The 16,041-nt window shown below is 42.0% G+C and overlaps 1 protein-coding gene across 1 annotated transcript in view; it reads left to right on the top strand.

Moving 5' to 3' along the window:
* pclob (piccolo presynaptic cytomatrix protein b) overlaps positions 1 to 16,041 on the top strand; it is a 191,556-nt gene that overhangs the window by 37,341 nt on the left and 138,174 nt on the right. Inside the window, 4 exon segments of the mRNA XM_062035174.1 lie at positions 487 to 1,251; positions 1,331 to 2,476; positions 2,543 to 3,547; positions 3,667 to 4,587. Of these exon segments, the coding sequence (XP_061891158.1) occupies positions 487 to 1,251; positions 1,331 to 2,476; positions 2,543 to 3,547; positions 3,667 to 4,587 (3,837 nt within the window).

The raw sequence follows: 16,041 nt of genomic DNA, 5'->3' as shown, positions 1-16,041 counted from the left end.
GACAAATCATCCAATCAAGCGCACTGCCGATAGAGTCCCAGAGACACCGAACATTTATCCAATGACGGTCTAGTTTCGCTGCAATGGAACAACCCCAGTTTTTATTTAGTCCATAAAATCTAAACCCAACAGTATATTTTTGACCACTTATTTTTCGATATTTTAGGGGAAGCTGATCTTCCTTTGCAATCTTAGCGCAATCGCCACTGGCTTTTTCTCTTTTGCCACATACTGTATAAAGTATGTTAAATATTGGAATCTGACATTACTTCTTTCTGATGAATAAGTAGCTCTTGTCGGAAAACATAAAACAATACTACAAAGATGATATAATATAGATTATGAATAGATTGTAATAACCCTGAAATTGGCACGCAATCAGTCCAATGCATATCGCCAATGCCTGGAATAGGCTCATGCTTCCCTATCACCCTAAGGGCTACAGAAAATGAACAAAAAATAATATGAACTACTTTATTTTCTTAGGTAAAGCGGTGGCTGTGTCTCACCTGCCAGATGCAGCAAGCTCTTGGTGCGAGCCATCCTTCAGGAGCTTTTTCTAACAACTACAGCGTTTCTGAAAAAGATGTCACCAGTAGAGCTGAACCTGAAAAGAAAGTGGCTTCAATGCCAATATCACCTAAGAAAGAACCAACAGCTGATACAGCAACGTCTGCAACAGCTCAGTCTGACAGTAATAGTGCTCTTACTAAAAATATACCACAAGACTATCAAAAAACATCTGGCCCAAGCTCATCACCAGGACCAACAAGGCAAGCTGAACGCAAACAGAGCATTGCTGCTTTGGCACCCCAGCAAGAATCAGGAGGTTTCTTCGGCAGTAAAACCCAACCTGAAGCTTCCAAACCAGCAGAATCAGTGACCGGGAAAATGTTTGGCTTTGGATCTTCTATTTTCAACAGTGCATCCACTTTGATTACTTTGGCGGTCCAGGACCAGCCCAAAACCACCCTATCGGTGTCTCCTAAGATGTCCCCAGCAAAACAGAGTACATCTCCTTCTCTCCAGAAAAAAGAAGAGATAAAATCAGAACAAACTCAGCAGGGTCTATCTGAACAGAACAAAGTCAACACAAATCTATTTAAACAAGTTTCCCACTCCACATGTCCCCTTTGTAAGGTTGACCTCAACATTGGATCCGAAGAGCTACCTAACTATGACAAATGCACTAACTGCAAGAGTACAGTTTGCAAGCAGTGTGGATTCAACCCTATGCCAAATGTATCAGAGGTAAGCAAATCATTGTTTGCCATAACCGATTATATAATCACAAATGAGACACGCAATATTCATTGCTTTTATCTTACAGAAAAAGGAGTGGCTGTGTCTGACGTGCCAGATGCAAAGAACTCTCTCAGCAGCAGAAGCAGTACAACCTCCATCTGTGAAGCCTCAGTCATCACTCAACAAAGTGACTAAACCCGCTGCTGCCACGGCCAATCCAAGTAAAGATATGATACCAACACAAAAAAGAAAAGTCCTGGACAAAGATCAGAAGGACAAAACAACACCAGGTAAACTCGAAAATAATGAAATCCCAACAACTGATATCAAATCTGGTTCACTACCTCCCAATCAAGTCCAAATCTCCACAGCAATTCCAGTTGAAGAAAGGACACCTGCAAACGCTGATAAAACTTTGGTTGAGCAAGCGCCTCCTGTCAGCACAGATGTTACATCTCCACTGAAGGAGGAAGATCCAACTTTAACACGCTCACCTGCAACAACAGACACATTGGAAAAGAAAGCACAGGGAATGGAAGGCACTACAAAATCAGAGGATGAAGTAGTCATGTCGGCTGATATAGAGAAGCCATCCAAGTCCAAAGGTAAAGAGCCAAATCTTGCTGCCAAACCGCCTCCTTCCATGTCACAGCCAACTAAAGATACAGGAAGTTTGGTTAGCATTAATGCTTCAAAACCTCAGCAAGGGGTCTCCAAAACAGCTGAAGCAGTGACAGGGAAGATGATGGGATTTGGTTCAACACTCTTCAGCTCAGCATCTTCTTTAATAACATCCGCTGTTGGTGAAGAATCACGCACCACACCACCAAGTTCTCGTAAAATGTCTGCGCCGGCACAAAGTTATGATAAAACGGCAGCTCCTCAAATCCCGCCGGTCAAGTCAAGTTCTGCTCTATCTCTGATAAAATCCTCCACAAAAGAAGTGAAGTCTGACAATATTCAGAAACAATCAATGGAGAAGATGGCGGACAAACTTCAGGAAGACAATGCTTCTCTACCAGGAACGAAACATGTGGACCAAGGTCCGTCAGAAGCTTCAAAAGTAAAGGCTCCACAAACTGCTCCCAAAGAAATTGAGCTCAACTGCCCCCTTTGTAAGGTTGAATTTAATGTTGACGGCAAAGATCAAGCAAATTACAACACCTGCACCGGATGTAAAACAGCAGTCTGCAACAAATGTGGATTTAGTCCCATGCCGAATAAAGCAGAGGTAATCCACGGTTGTCCAATGTATCACAAAACTATTGAAACTAATAATGACGTGTTTTTTTTTCAGGGGAAAGAATGGCTCTGTCTCAACTGTCAGATGCAGAGAGCACTTGGCGCCTCTGAACCTCTTGGACTTCCCTTGATAAAATCCCAATCTTCACCAAGTAAAGACATGCCTCCCTCCACAACGAAGGGAGAGACAGCTATACAAGCTCCTCAGGAGGACACTAAAACACCCAAACCTGACGAGACAGTCAGTGTCGTCACTACCAGGGAAAGCCAATCCCCAGCAATTGGCGAATCAACTGTGAAAGCAACAGCGGCAGTTGCCTCATTGCCTGAAAAAAGTGTTCTTCCTGAAATCATGAAGACTGTGGTTGCATCTGCTTCACCTGCAATTACCCCTAAAGGACAACCTGGAATACCCCAGAAACAGCCTCCAGAAAAGATGGTTCCCCCAACAGCACCAGAAGTAGGTAAAATACTACCCCAACAACCTACAAAAGCTGGGGGATCTCCAGCCAAATCAATTCTGGCAACAGCTCCACCTGTAAAACAGGAATCAGTAGGCTTCTTTGGTTTTGGTGGTCCTAAAACACAACCTGTTAAGCCTGCTGAATCAGTACCTGGCAAGATGTTTGGCTTTGGGTCATCTTTTTTTAATTCAGCGTCCAATTTGATAACCTCAGCTGTACAAGATGAAACGAAAAAGACAACTCCGACGCCAAGCACAATTACTTTGCAGGCCTCTCCTAAAACGACGCCGCCTGCTTCTCCCAAAACAATACCTGGAAAGGACATCAAACCACCTGCAGTCCAGAAAACTAAAGAAACAGAACTGGAAACACCACAGGTAAAAACTACTCCTTCAGCAACACACATGGATAAAGCTCCATCCGTTTCCCCCAAAGCACCACTAACACCTCCAAAACCAGCTCAGTTAACCTGCCCACTCTGTAAGATGCTATTCAAGATGGATTCTAAAGATGCTCCCAAGTTCAACACCTGCACAGAATGCAAAACAACTGTCTGCAATCAGTGCGGATTCAATCCATTGCCTACGGTCTCAGAGGTAAATTAGACACGTTTCAAATAATCTGTCTAAATAATCGATTGTTTGTATTTGTCTTGCAAAATAAAATGTTGCTCACGTATTAGTCCTACATGCTGACCATTTGCTCTCTTTTTAAGGTAAAGGAATGGCTATGTCTGAACTGTCAGATGCAGAGGGCCCTTGGCACATCTGAGACTACTGGACCATCTGCAGTGAAACCTCAGGCCTCACCTACAAGGACTGGTCCTTTTCCTTCTGAACATAATAATGAAGAAGTCCAGCCAAAGAAGTCTACATCAGTCAGAGAAGAAGGTTCTGAACGCCTGGATGAGGACTCACGGACACTTACAATTAATAAGCCTGGTTTATTGCATGATGCAGCACCAAGGACGGACATCCCTTCAGTTGGTGATCAAGAAAAGGGCCAAGATGTGACCAAGCAGCCTCCCACTGAAAAAACCCCACCCAAGGAACACACTTCTCAAACTCCAAAAACAGAAGTCAAGGCCGGTGTTGCGAAACCGACAGATGAGAAACCCCCTCAGCAGCTTTCGAAATCTCCTGTCAAATCTACACCAGCAGCAGCAGCTGCTAAACAGGAGTCTGGCAGGTTCTTTGGATTCGGGGCTCCAAAAACGCAACCACAGGCTGCTGAGACTGTCACTGGTAAAATGTTTGGATTTAGTTCATCCATTTTTAGCTCTGCCTCTACCTTGATAACATCTGCTGTCCAAGATGAGCCCAAAACTACTCCTTCGGTTCCTCCTAAGATGTCCCCTGCTAAAGAAAACAAAGTTCCTGTTGTGCAAACACAACAACTGACCAAACCTGCCCACTTGGGTCAGGTTAAAGACCCAAAGACTTCACTCACAGCAACAAAAGTCACAGAAGGCACCGACGTGGATATTCCCAAAGCAGATACAGAGTCCACCTGTCCACTCTGTAAGGTTGAACTCGATATGGCCTCCATGGAACCACCCAATTACAACACATGCACTGAATGCAAGAGTGTTGTCTGTAGCCTCTGTGGATTTAACCCCGCACCTCAAACTGGAGGGGTAAGTGCAATACTTCTCTATCATTCACCCCTTTTTGTTTTGTGGGAATTCTTTAAAGGCCTACTGAAATGAATTTTTTTTATTTAAACGGGGATAGCAGATCTATTCTATGTGTCATACTTGATCATTTCGCGATATTGCCATATTTTTGCTGAAAGGATTTAGTATAGAACAACGACGATAAAGATTGCAACTTTTGGTATCTGATAAAAAAAAGGCTTGCACCTACCGGAAGTAGCGTGACGTAGTCAGTTGAACATATACGCAAAGTTCCCTATTGTTTACAATGATGGCCGCATGAAGTGAGAGAGATTCGGACCGAGAAAGCGACAATTTCCCCATTAATTTGAGCGAGGATGAAAGATTTGTGGATGAGTAAAGTGCAAGTGAAGGACTAGTGGGGAGTTGAAGCTATTCAGATAGGGAAGATGCTGTGAGAGCCGGGGGTGACCTGATATTCAGCTGGGAATGACTACAACAGTAAATAAACACAAGACATATATATACTCTATTAGCCACAACACAACCAGGCTTATATTTAATATGCCACAAATTAATCCTGCATAAAAACACCTGCGTGTTTGTTACGCTAGCTCCTAGCTCCTCTGCTAGCTCCTAGCTCCATAGAACACGCCAATACAATTCAAACACCTGATCAACACACACAATCACTCAGCCCAAAAGACCGTTCACCTAACCCAAGGTTCATAAAGCTTATATATTTTAAAAAAGTTACGTACATACGCAAAAAAAAGTTGCGCACATACGGTCAAACGATCAAATGTTTAGAAGCCAAAGCTGCATACTCACAGTAGCACGTCTGCGTCTTTGTCATCCAAATCAAAGTAATCCTGGTAAGAGTCTGTGTTGTCCCAGTTCTCTACAGGCGTCTGTGTATCGAAGTCAAAAGTCCTCCTGGTTAGAGTCTCTGTTATCAGAGTTCTTCCATCTTGACTGCATCTTTCGGGAATGTAAACAAAGAAGCGCCGGCTGTGTACTGTTGTGGCTGACTACGTTCGAAAAATACGTCCATTTCGTACCGACAACTTTCTTCTTTGCTTGCTCAGCTTCCTTCTCCATAATGCAATGAACATGATTGCAACAGATTCACGAACACAGATGTCCAGAATACTGTGGAATTATGAAATGAAAACAGAGCTTTTTCGTATTGGCTTCAATGTGGAAGGCATACCCGTGTTCCCCGGGCTACGTCACGCGCATACGTCATCCTCAGAGGCGTTTCGAACCGGAAGTTTAGCGGCAAATTTAAAATGTCACTTTATAAGTTAACCCGGCCGTATTGGCATGTGTTATAATGTTAAGATTTCATCATTGATATATAAACTATCAGACTGCGTGGTCGGTAGTAGTGGCTTTCAGTAGGCCTTTAAAACACAGTAGTAATATATGGTAATAACATACACATCCAATGTGTAGTGTCTATGACAGGGGAAATGTTGGCTTTTTAAAGTATTTCTATGTTCAGGCGACATGACTGACAGCCATCAAAGTTCTGTTGTGACATAACAGCTCATGTCTTCAGCGGACCTGTGACACACAAAATGTATAAAGGCTGTTGTGCAACAGCATTAGCGAGATGGGATCTGATGTCACGGCAGAGAATCAGGCATGCTGTTTGCCAGAACTCGTGAGGGAGATGTGAGATGGCAACGCTGTGTGAGATGCTCAATAATAGGCAGAGGTGAAGCCGATTACGTCAAAGTCAACACAGTGCGTTACATTAGAGCAGGAGGTGCTTCCTTCCTCTCGGGCCATCTGCTCTCAGCAGATCAGTGGCGCCATGCAATTCTTCACTTTCCTCTTCGTTATACGTGGGTGGGAAGTACACAAATTGCATCGTGAGTCAGGATGCAAGGCTTCTTAAAGGCCTACTGAAAGCCACTACTACCGACCACGCAGTCTGATAGTTTATACATCAATGATGAAATCTTAACATTGCAACACATGCCAATACGGCCGGGTTAACTTATAAAGTGACATTTTAAATTTCCCGGGGAACTTCCGGTTCAAAACGCCTCTGAGGATGACGTATGCGCGTGACGTAGCCAGTAGAACACAAGTATGGCTTCCACATTGAAGCCAATACGAAATAGCTGTTTTCATCTCATTCTGGATGTATTCTGGACATCTGTGTTGGTGAATCTGTTGCAATTTGTTCATTGCATTATGGAGAAAGAAGCTGTGCAAGCAAAGAAGAAAGTCGGTGCGAAGCGGAGTATTTTGCGAGGGAAGTCAGCAACACAACACAGTCGGTGTTTCATTGTTTACATTCCCGAAAGATGCAGTCAAGATCGAAGAACTCGGACAACAGAGACTCTTACCAGGAGGACTTTGACTTCGTTAACAGACGCAGAAGCGATACCGTGAGTACGCTTCCAAACATTTGATCGCTTGCTATAACTAGCTCGATCTAGTAGCTAGTAGCTAGGAGCTAGCATAACAAACACCTAGGTGTTTGTTATGCGGGATTAATTTGTGGCATATTAAATATAAGCCTGGTTGTGTTGTGGCTAATAGAGTATATATATGTCTTGTGTTTATTTACTGTTGTAGTCATTCCAAGCTGAATATCAGGTCCCACCAGCGCGCTTCCAAACATTTGATTGCTTGCCCGTACGTGCGTGTCATGTACGTAACTTTGGTTAAATATATAAGCTTTATGAACCTTGGGTTAGGTGAACGGTTCTTTGGGCTGAGTGAGTGTGTGTGTTGTGCAGGTGTTTGAATTGTATTGGCTCGTTATATATACGGGATCCCGTCCATATTACCCGCTCGAGCTATAACTAGCTTGAGCTAGTAGCTAGTAGCTAGTAGCTAGCATAACAAACACCTAGGTGTTTTTATGCGGGATTCATTTGTGGCATATTAAATATAAGCCTGGTTGTGTTGTGGCTAATAGAGTATATATATGTCTTGTGTTTTTTTACTGTTGTAGTCATTCCCAGCTGAATATCAGGTCACCCCCGGCTCTCACAGCATCTTCCCTATCTGAATAGCTTCAACTCCCCACTAGTCCTTCACTTGCACTTTACTCATCCACAAATCTTTCATCCTCGCTCAAATTAATGGGGAAATTGTCGCTTTCTCGGTCCGAATCTCTCTCACTTCATGCGGCCATCATTGTAAACAATAGGGAACTTTGCGTATATGTTCAACTGACTACGTCACGCTACTTCCGGTAGGGGAAAGCCTTTTTTTTATCAGATACCAAAAGTTGCGATCTTTATCGTCGTTGTTCTATACTAAATCCTTTCAGCAAAAATATGGTAATATCGCGAAATGATCAAGTATGACACAGAATGAATCTGCTATCCCCGTTTAAATAAAAACATTTCATTTCAGTAGGCCTTTAATGTAGCTCGTATTCCCTTGGCAAGTTGACATTGTTTTGTGTTAAAGTAAGGCTATAATATTTGTGTGAAGTTACAAAAGGAACAAGGAGTTTTGTTTATACATATGTATATGTGTGTATATATATACTGTACATATATAGTCGTGGTCAAAAGTTAACACACACTTGTAAAGAACATAATGTCATGGCTGTCTTGAGTTTCCAATAATTTCTACAACTGTTATTTTTTTGTGATGGAGTGATTTGGAGCACATACTTGTTTGTCACAAAAAACATTAATGAAGTTTGGTTCTTTTATGAATTTATTATGGGTCTACTGAAAATGGGGGTGTATATTGTAGCCCGGAAGAGTTAGGGCTGCACGGGATTCTGGGTATTTGTTCTGTTGTGTTTATGTTGTGTTACGGTGCGGATGTTCTCCCGAAATGTGTTTGTCATTCTTGTTTGGTGTGGGTTTCTCAGTGTGACGCATCAGTGTTAAAGTTGTTTATACGGCCACCCTCAGTGTGACCTGTGTGGCTGTTGATCAAGTATGTCTTGCAGTCACTTACGTGTGTCTAAAGAAGCCAAATACAACATGTGACTGGGCTGGCACGCTGTTTGTACAGGCTGTAGAGGGCGCTAAAGGCAGTGCCGTCACGGCACGCCCTTAATATTGTTGTCTGGGTGAAAATCGGCAGAAATTCGGGAGAATGGTTGCCCCTGGAGATTTCCGAGAGGGGCACTGAAATTCGGGAGTCTCCCGGAAAAATCGGGAGGGTTTACAAGTATGACGCTGTCAAGCGCCATTCATATAAAACTCGCGGGCCGCACTAACATTACATTTTCATATTGAGGTGCGGGCCGCAAAATAACGTCTCGCCGCGTGTTTGAGACACCTGATTTAAAGTTTTGGTGTTGATTACTGGCATCGTGTTGCAGTTTTCACGTATCTCTTATGTGTGACTGCCATCTACTGGTCACACTTATCATGACACCATTTACCAAATAAAATTAATGATCCTCCCCTAGTAGTTGCCATATGTATGTATTACCTACCTGCTGTGGGGAAAATTGCATTGTGATGGGTTATTTGTTTTATGACACAATGAATTAGCTATTGTTTGCCCAATCCAAGTACCTTAAACGGGCCAGATGAGTTAGTTGTTTTTTTTTCACATTAAAACACGTCATTCTGGTCTACTTAACAAGTAATTATGTTTTTTTCAGGTCAATATTTTGCATAGATGATGTTTTACAGACCATCTTTAGTGTTTCCCATAAACTGCCAAGATACCTGTGGCGTTGGGGGCGTGGCTATGGGCGTGGTCACCATGACATCATCGAGTAATTTGCATAATTTACTACAATGACATGATTTTCTCTAAAAAGGCTCAAAAAATGTATACTTACTAATTAATAATAACAGTTTTGTTTTAAACGTCCATCCATTTTACAATATAATTGCAACACTTTATGTACATATTTATGTACAGATTTGAACAATAAGTTATTCACTGAAATATATTTATTAATTGTGGTTCTTACAAAAAATATATCTTATAAAAATATAAAAGCTAAAAGGTCTCTTAAAGCTCTGCCCCTTTAATTAGTGCATACTAAATAATGTAACTTTAGCCTACTACTACAACCATATTATTTACCAGCAACATAAAGTGAAACAGAGGCAGAGGTGTCCTGCCACAGTCAGTAACAAATAAACAGAAAACAGTAGTGGTGGTAGATAGACACAAAGCTTCATCAAACATCTGATCCACTGAACAAAGAGCTCCAAAAATCTTGATCCTACACTTCTCTTTTGTAAAGTAAATCTGAACAGCCGATATGGGCATCTACATCAACTATATTATTTGCCTGAGAAGCTGGACAGGACACAAAAAAATAAAAATAAAATAAAAAAATAAAAATATATATATTTGTGGCGGCCTTAATTCTTTCGTGGCGGGCCGCCACAAATAAATGAATGTGTGGGAAACACTGATCTTCAAGTCTCTTCAGGATGCGCTGTTTTGTGGACTGTCCTGTTTACGTGCCTCCACTTCAGCATGGTCTACTCCCACCAGCAATGTTGTAGTTTTCAGCTCTTCCACATGGAGTCTACAGACACATATAAGGTCAAACTATACGCTACTTTGTATTAGAAATGGCAACAGTGTGCCAGTCTGCACTATTACAAGAGAATAGAGGAAACAAAGGAGTTTATTGACTACGACTGCAACCTTGACTACAGTGGCGGACTTACGCTAAGCTCTTCGGTTCAATCGCTACCAAATGGAGATATCCGCTGACGTCACACTTTGTGAAAAATGTCACAAATTGGGCAAATTCCAAACGGCTCGTTTGGAGGAAGTTTGAAGGAAAGCAAGATTGTTTTATAAATATCTCCGTTTGCTGCCTTTTTTCAGATCCCAAATTCCCTACATTGCCAAAAGTATTTGGCAACCTGCCTTGACTCACATATGAACTTGAAGTGCCATCCCATTCCTAACCCATAGGGTTCAATATGACCTTTTGCAGCTATTACAGCTTCAACTCTTCTGGGAAGGCTGTCCACAAGGTTGCGGACTGTGTTTATAGGAATTTTCCACCATTCTTCCAAAAGCGCATTGGTGAGGTTGGTGGAGAAGGCCTGGCTCTCAGTCTCCATTCAAATTCATCCCAAAGGTGTTCTATCCGGTTCAGGTCAGGACTCTGTGCAGGCCAGTCAAGTCCATCCACACCAGACTCTGTCATCCAAGTCTTTATGGAAGGGGCCCGCTCCAAACTGTTCCCACAAGGTTGGGAGCATGGAATCGTCCAAAATGTTTTGGTATCCTGGAGCATTCAAAGTTCCTTTCACTGGAACTAAGGGGCCAATCCCAACTCCTAAAAGACAACCCCACACCAAAATCCCTCCTCCACCAAATTTCACACTCGACACAATGCAGTCCGAAATGTACTGTTCTCCTGGCAACCGCCAAACCATCAGATTGCCAGATGGAAAAGTGTGATTCATCAGTCCAGAGAAGGCGTCTCCACTGCTCTAGAGTCCAGTGGCGACGTGCTTTACACCACTGCATCCCACGCTTTGCATTGGACTTGGTGATGTATGACTTAGATGCAGCTGCCCGGCCATGGAAACCCATTCCATGACGCTCTCTGCGTACTGTACGTGGGCTAATTGGAAGGTCACATGAAGTTTGGAGCTCTGTAGCAACTGACTGTGCAGAAAGTCTTTGCACTATGCACTTCAGCATCCACTGACCCCTCTCTGTCAGTTTACGTGGCCTACCACTTTGGTGGCTGAGTTGCTGTTGTTCCCGAACTCTTCACTTTTCTTATAATAAAGTTGACTTTGGAATATCTAGGAGCAAGGAAATTTCACCACTGGATTTGTTACACAGGTGGCATCCTATGACAGTTCCACGCTGGAAATCACTGAGAGTGGCCCATTCTTTCACAAATGTTTGCAGAAACAGTCTCCATGCCTAAGTGCTTGATTTGATACACCTGTGGCCGGGCCAAGTGATTAGGACACCTGGTTCTCATCATTTGGATGGGTGGCCAAATACTTTTGGCAATATAGTGTACCGTATTTCCTTGAATAGCCGCAGGGGCGCTAATTAATTTAAAACCTCTTCTCACTCCTGCGTTTACCAAAAGCATGCGGGATTGGCAAGCATGCGTTAATTATTTTAAAACCTCTTCTCACCCCGGCGCTTACCTTATCATGAAAAGCACATCTAATAAAAAAAACGTTATTATGGTCTTACCTTTAGGTATAAATGAGTCCATGCGCAGCTCCTATAGAAGTCTTCCTTATCTTTCTTCAGTTTTAAAAGTCTCTCTGTCTCGATGGATGGGTGGCAGAATACTTTTGGCAATATAGTGTACACAAAAATCAGGTACCAACAGGTAAGAAAAGTTGGTTTTACATTATAGGTCCCCCTTAAGGCAAGCGGAAATGTCTCTGACCCTGTCCTGGGGAACTCAACACTTTAAAGGCCTACTGAAAGCCACTACTACCGACCACGCAGTCTGATAGTTTATATATCAATGATGAAATCTTAACATTGCAACACATGCCAATACGGCCGGGTTAACTTATGAAGTGCAATTTTAAATTTTCCGGTTGAAAACGTCTAGGTATGATGATGTTTGCGCGTGACGTCAATTGTTGAAGCGGGAGTATTGGTACACCATTGCATCCCAATACAAAAAGCTCAGTTTTCATCGCAAAATTCCACAGTATTCTGGACATCTGTGTTGGTGAATCTTATGCAATTTGTTTAATGAACAATGAAGACTGCAAAGAAGAAAGTTGTAGGTGGGATCGGTGTATTAGCGGCTGGCTGCAGCAACACAACCAGGAGGACTTTGACTTGGATAGCAGACGCGCTATCCGACGCTAGCCGCCGGCCGCATCGATGATCGGGTGAAGTCCTTCGTCGCTCCGTCGATCGCTGGAACGCAGGTGAGCACGGGTGTTGATGAGCAGATGAGGGCTGGCTGGCGTAGGTGGATAGCTAATGTTTTTAGCATAGCTCTGTGAGGTCCCGTAGCTAAGTTAGCTTCAATGGTGTCGTTAGCAACAGCATTGTTAAGCTTCGCCAGCCTGGAAAGCATTAACCGTGTAGTTACATGTCCATGGTTTAATAGTATTGTTGATCTTCTGTCTATCCTTCCAGTCAGGGGTTTATTTCTTTTGTTTCTATCTGCAGTTAAGCCCGATGCTATCACATTAGCTCCGTAGCTAAAGTGCTTCGCCGATGTATTGTCGTGGAAAAAAAAGTCACTGTGAATGTCCATTTCGCGTTCTCGACTCTCATTTTCAAGAGGATATAGTATCCGAGGTGGTTTAAAATACAAATCCGTGATCCACAATAGAAAAAGGAGAAAGTGTGGAATCCAATGAGCCAGCTTGTACCTAAGTTACGGTCAGAGCGAAAAAAGATACGTCCTGCACTGCACTCTAGTCCTTCACTCTCACGTCCCTCATCCACGAATCTTTCATCCTGGCTCAAATTAATGGGGTAATCGTCGCTTTCTCGGTCCGAATCGCTCTGGCTGCTGGTGTAAACAATGGGGAAATGTGAGGAGCCTTTCAACCTGCGAGGTCACGCTACTTCCGGTACAGGCAAGGCTTTTTTTAGCAGCGACCAAAAGTTGCAAACTTTATCGTCGATGTTCTCTACTAAATCCTTTCAGCAAAAATATGGCAATATCGCGAAATGATCAAGTATGACACATAGAATGGATCTGCTATCCCCGTTTAAATAAAAACATTTCATTTCAGTAGGCCTTTAATATTTTAATGTCAAGTATTATGTTTATTAGGGGTGTGGGAAAAAATCGATTCGAATTCGAATCGCGATTCTCACGTTGTGCGATTCAGAATCAATTCTCATTTTTAAAAAATCGATTTTTATTTATAAATGTATTTATATTTTTTTTCATTTTTATTTTTATTTATTTGTATTTTTTATTTTTTTATTTATCAATCCAACAAAACAATACACAGCAATACCATAACAATGCAATCCAATTCCAAAACCAAACCCGACCCAGCAACACTCAGAACTGCAATAAACAGAGCAATTGAGAGGAGACACAAACACCACACAGAACAAACCAAAAGTAGTGAAACAAAATTGAATATTATCAACAACAGTATCAATATTAGTTACAATTTCAACATAGCAGTGATTAAAAATCCCTCATTGACATTATCATTAGACATTTATAAAAACAATTTAAAAAAGAACAATAGTGTCACAGTGGCTTACACTTGCATCGCATCTCATAAGCTTGACAACACACTGTGTCCAATATTTTCACAAAGATAAAATAAGTCATATTTTTGGTTCATTTAATAGTTCAAACAAATGTACATTATTGCAATCAGTTGATAAAACATTGTCCTTTACAATTATAAAAGCTTTTTACAAAAATCTACTACTCTGCTTGCATGTCAGCAGACTGGGGTAGATCCTGCTGAAATCTATGGATTGAATGAATAGAGAATCCTTTTGAATTGGGAAAATATCGTTTTTGAATCGAGAATCGTGTTGAATCGAAAAAATCGATTTATACCGTATTTCCTTGAATTGGCACAGGGAATATAGTATTCGCACGTCTAGAATTACTGCCGGGTCAAACTCGTTTCTCAAAATAATTAACGCATGCTTGGCCTTATCGCCGGTTTATTATTGAAGCCGGATCAAATTCGTTTCGCAAAATATTAATTTTATTATCGCATGTCTATAATTTTCACCGGGTCAAACTCGTTTCGCAAAATATTTAGCATATGGCGAGAACTTCCGCCGGGTCAAATTCGTTACGTCACGAGTGACGCATCTGTCCTCATTTTCAAAATGGAGGAAGCTGCTTTCAGTAGTTTACAATCGCACAAAGGAAAAAAGATAAAGAGCTATTCAGTAGGATTTAAGGTCCAAGCTATTGAATACCGGTACAGTATGCTAAAGAGAACAGTAAGCAGCTATGTTTTATTAATATACCGTAGCTGCGTGTGTGAAATACTGTATAAGTCATTAAATGACTCCCGCCTCCTGGTGGTAGAGGGCGCTGCCGCGCTAGTGATCCTTCTTGCGACTTCCGGTACTGCAGAAGAAGTGAACACACGCAGCAAGAGATTTTTTTTCTTCCTTCTAACATGGAGGATTACATACCGGTATCTAAAATAAAACAGTTTTCTAAACTGGACTTTCAATGGAAGCAGGAGGTAATAATTAAAGGAATATCTCCATCGAGACAGAGACTTTTAAAACGGAAAAAAGAAAATAAGGAAGACTTCTATAAACAAGTTATCGATGCTTTTGGTCAGAAGGAGCTGCAAATGGACTCAATTTATAAGTACAGGTAAGACCATAATAACGTTTTTTTTTAATTAAATGTGCTTTTCATGATGGTATGCTTACATCACACTCAAAGCGCACGTCTAAATTTTATGGATTCCTCTTGGTAAACGCCGGAGTGAGAAGAGGTTTTAAAATAATTACCGCATGCACGGCCATCCCGCCGGTTTCCGGTAAACGCAGGAGTGACAGGAGGTTTTAAATTAATTAACGCCCCTGCGGCTATTCAAGGAAATACGGTAATGGAATCGTGACCCCAAGAATCGATATTGAATCGAATCGTGGGACACCCAAAGATTCGCAGCCCTAATGTTTATACATATTTCCAGTAAGTCAGGGGCAATATGCCTTCTGGTAGAATTGTTTGACAGTCAAGTACAGTAGATTTTAGAATCAATACTTGAGTCTGAGACCTCTGCTGTAGACCCGGTCCCATCTTTTTAGATCTATTTTTAGGAATAATCTGCTATCTCATATTCTTAGCTACACAATAATGGGCTTCCTAAAGCATTACAAGCTTGAATGGGCTGCAGAAATCAATATAGACTCTTGGAGCATCCCTCCTTTACACTGTCTCCTCTTGGGCAAACATAATGAAACATCTTGGAATTAAGGCTAGCACAGACATCACCGCTGATTATCACATCCACATTGTACATTCCACCTATCGATCTCATAATGAACACACATTTAGTATGAGGTCATTCTGACTGTTTTCTGCTGGTCAAAGCCAACCGAGTTCATTGTATGGCGCACAAAGCTGGACACACAAGTGCCCTACTTATCAGACCTCGGTCACTGGCAGGCTTTAGGAGGCATCAGCTAAAGTAGATTCAAAAGGAAAAATAGACATGCTGCAGGCACTCAGTTCTTTTCATCTTGTGTTTTTCTTTCAAATGAAATACCGTATTTCCTTGAATTGCCGCCGGGAATATAGTATTCGCCTGCCTAGAATTACAGCCGAGTCAAACTCGTTTCGCAAAATAATTAGCGCATGCTTGGCACTTCCGCCGGGTCAAATATGAGTCATTAAATGACTTCCGCCTCCTGGTGGTAGAGGGCGCTAGTGATCCTTCTTGCGACTGCTGGTACTGCAGAAGACCGGCGCTGCAGAAGAAGACAACAAGCAGCAAGAGTGAGGAGCCATTGTTTGCTTGCACTTTTAACATGGAGGATTACATATCTAAAATAAAACCGTTTTCTAAACTGGGCTTTCAATCGAAGCAG

Source organism: Entelurus aequoreus, linkage group LG24 (genome assembly GCF_033978785.1).
Source record: "Entelurus aequoreus isolate RoL-2023_Sb linkage group LG24, RoL_Eaeq_v1.1, whole genome shotgun sequence".
Lineage (NCBI taxonomy): Eukaryota > Metazoa > Chordata > Actinopteri > Syngnathiformes > Syngnathidae > Entelurus > Entelurus aequoreus.
The sequence above is the reverse complement of the archived record's forward strand: the minus strand, read 5'-3'. Positions and strand labels throughout refer to the sequence as shown.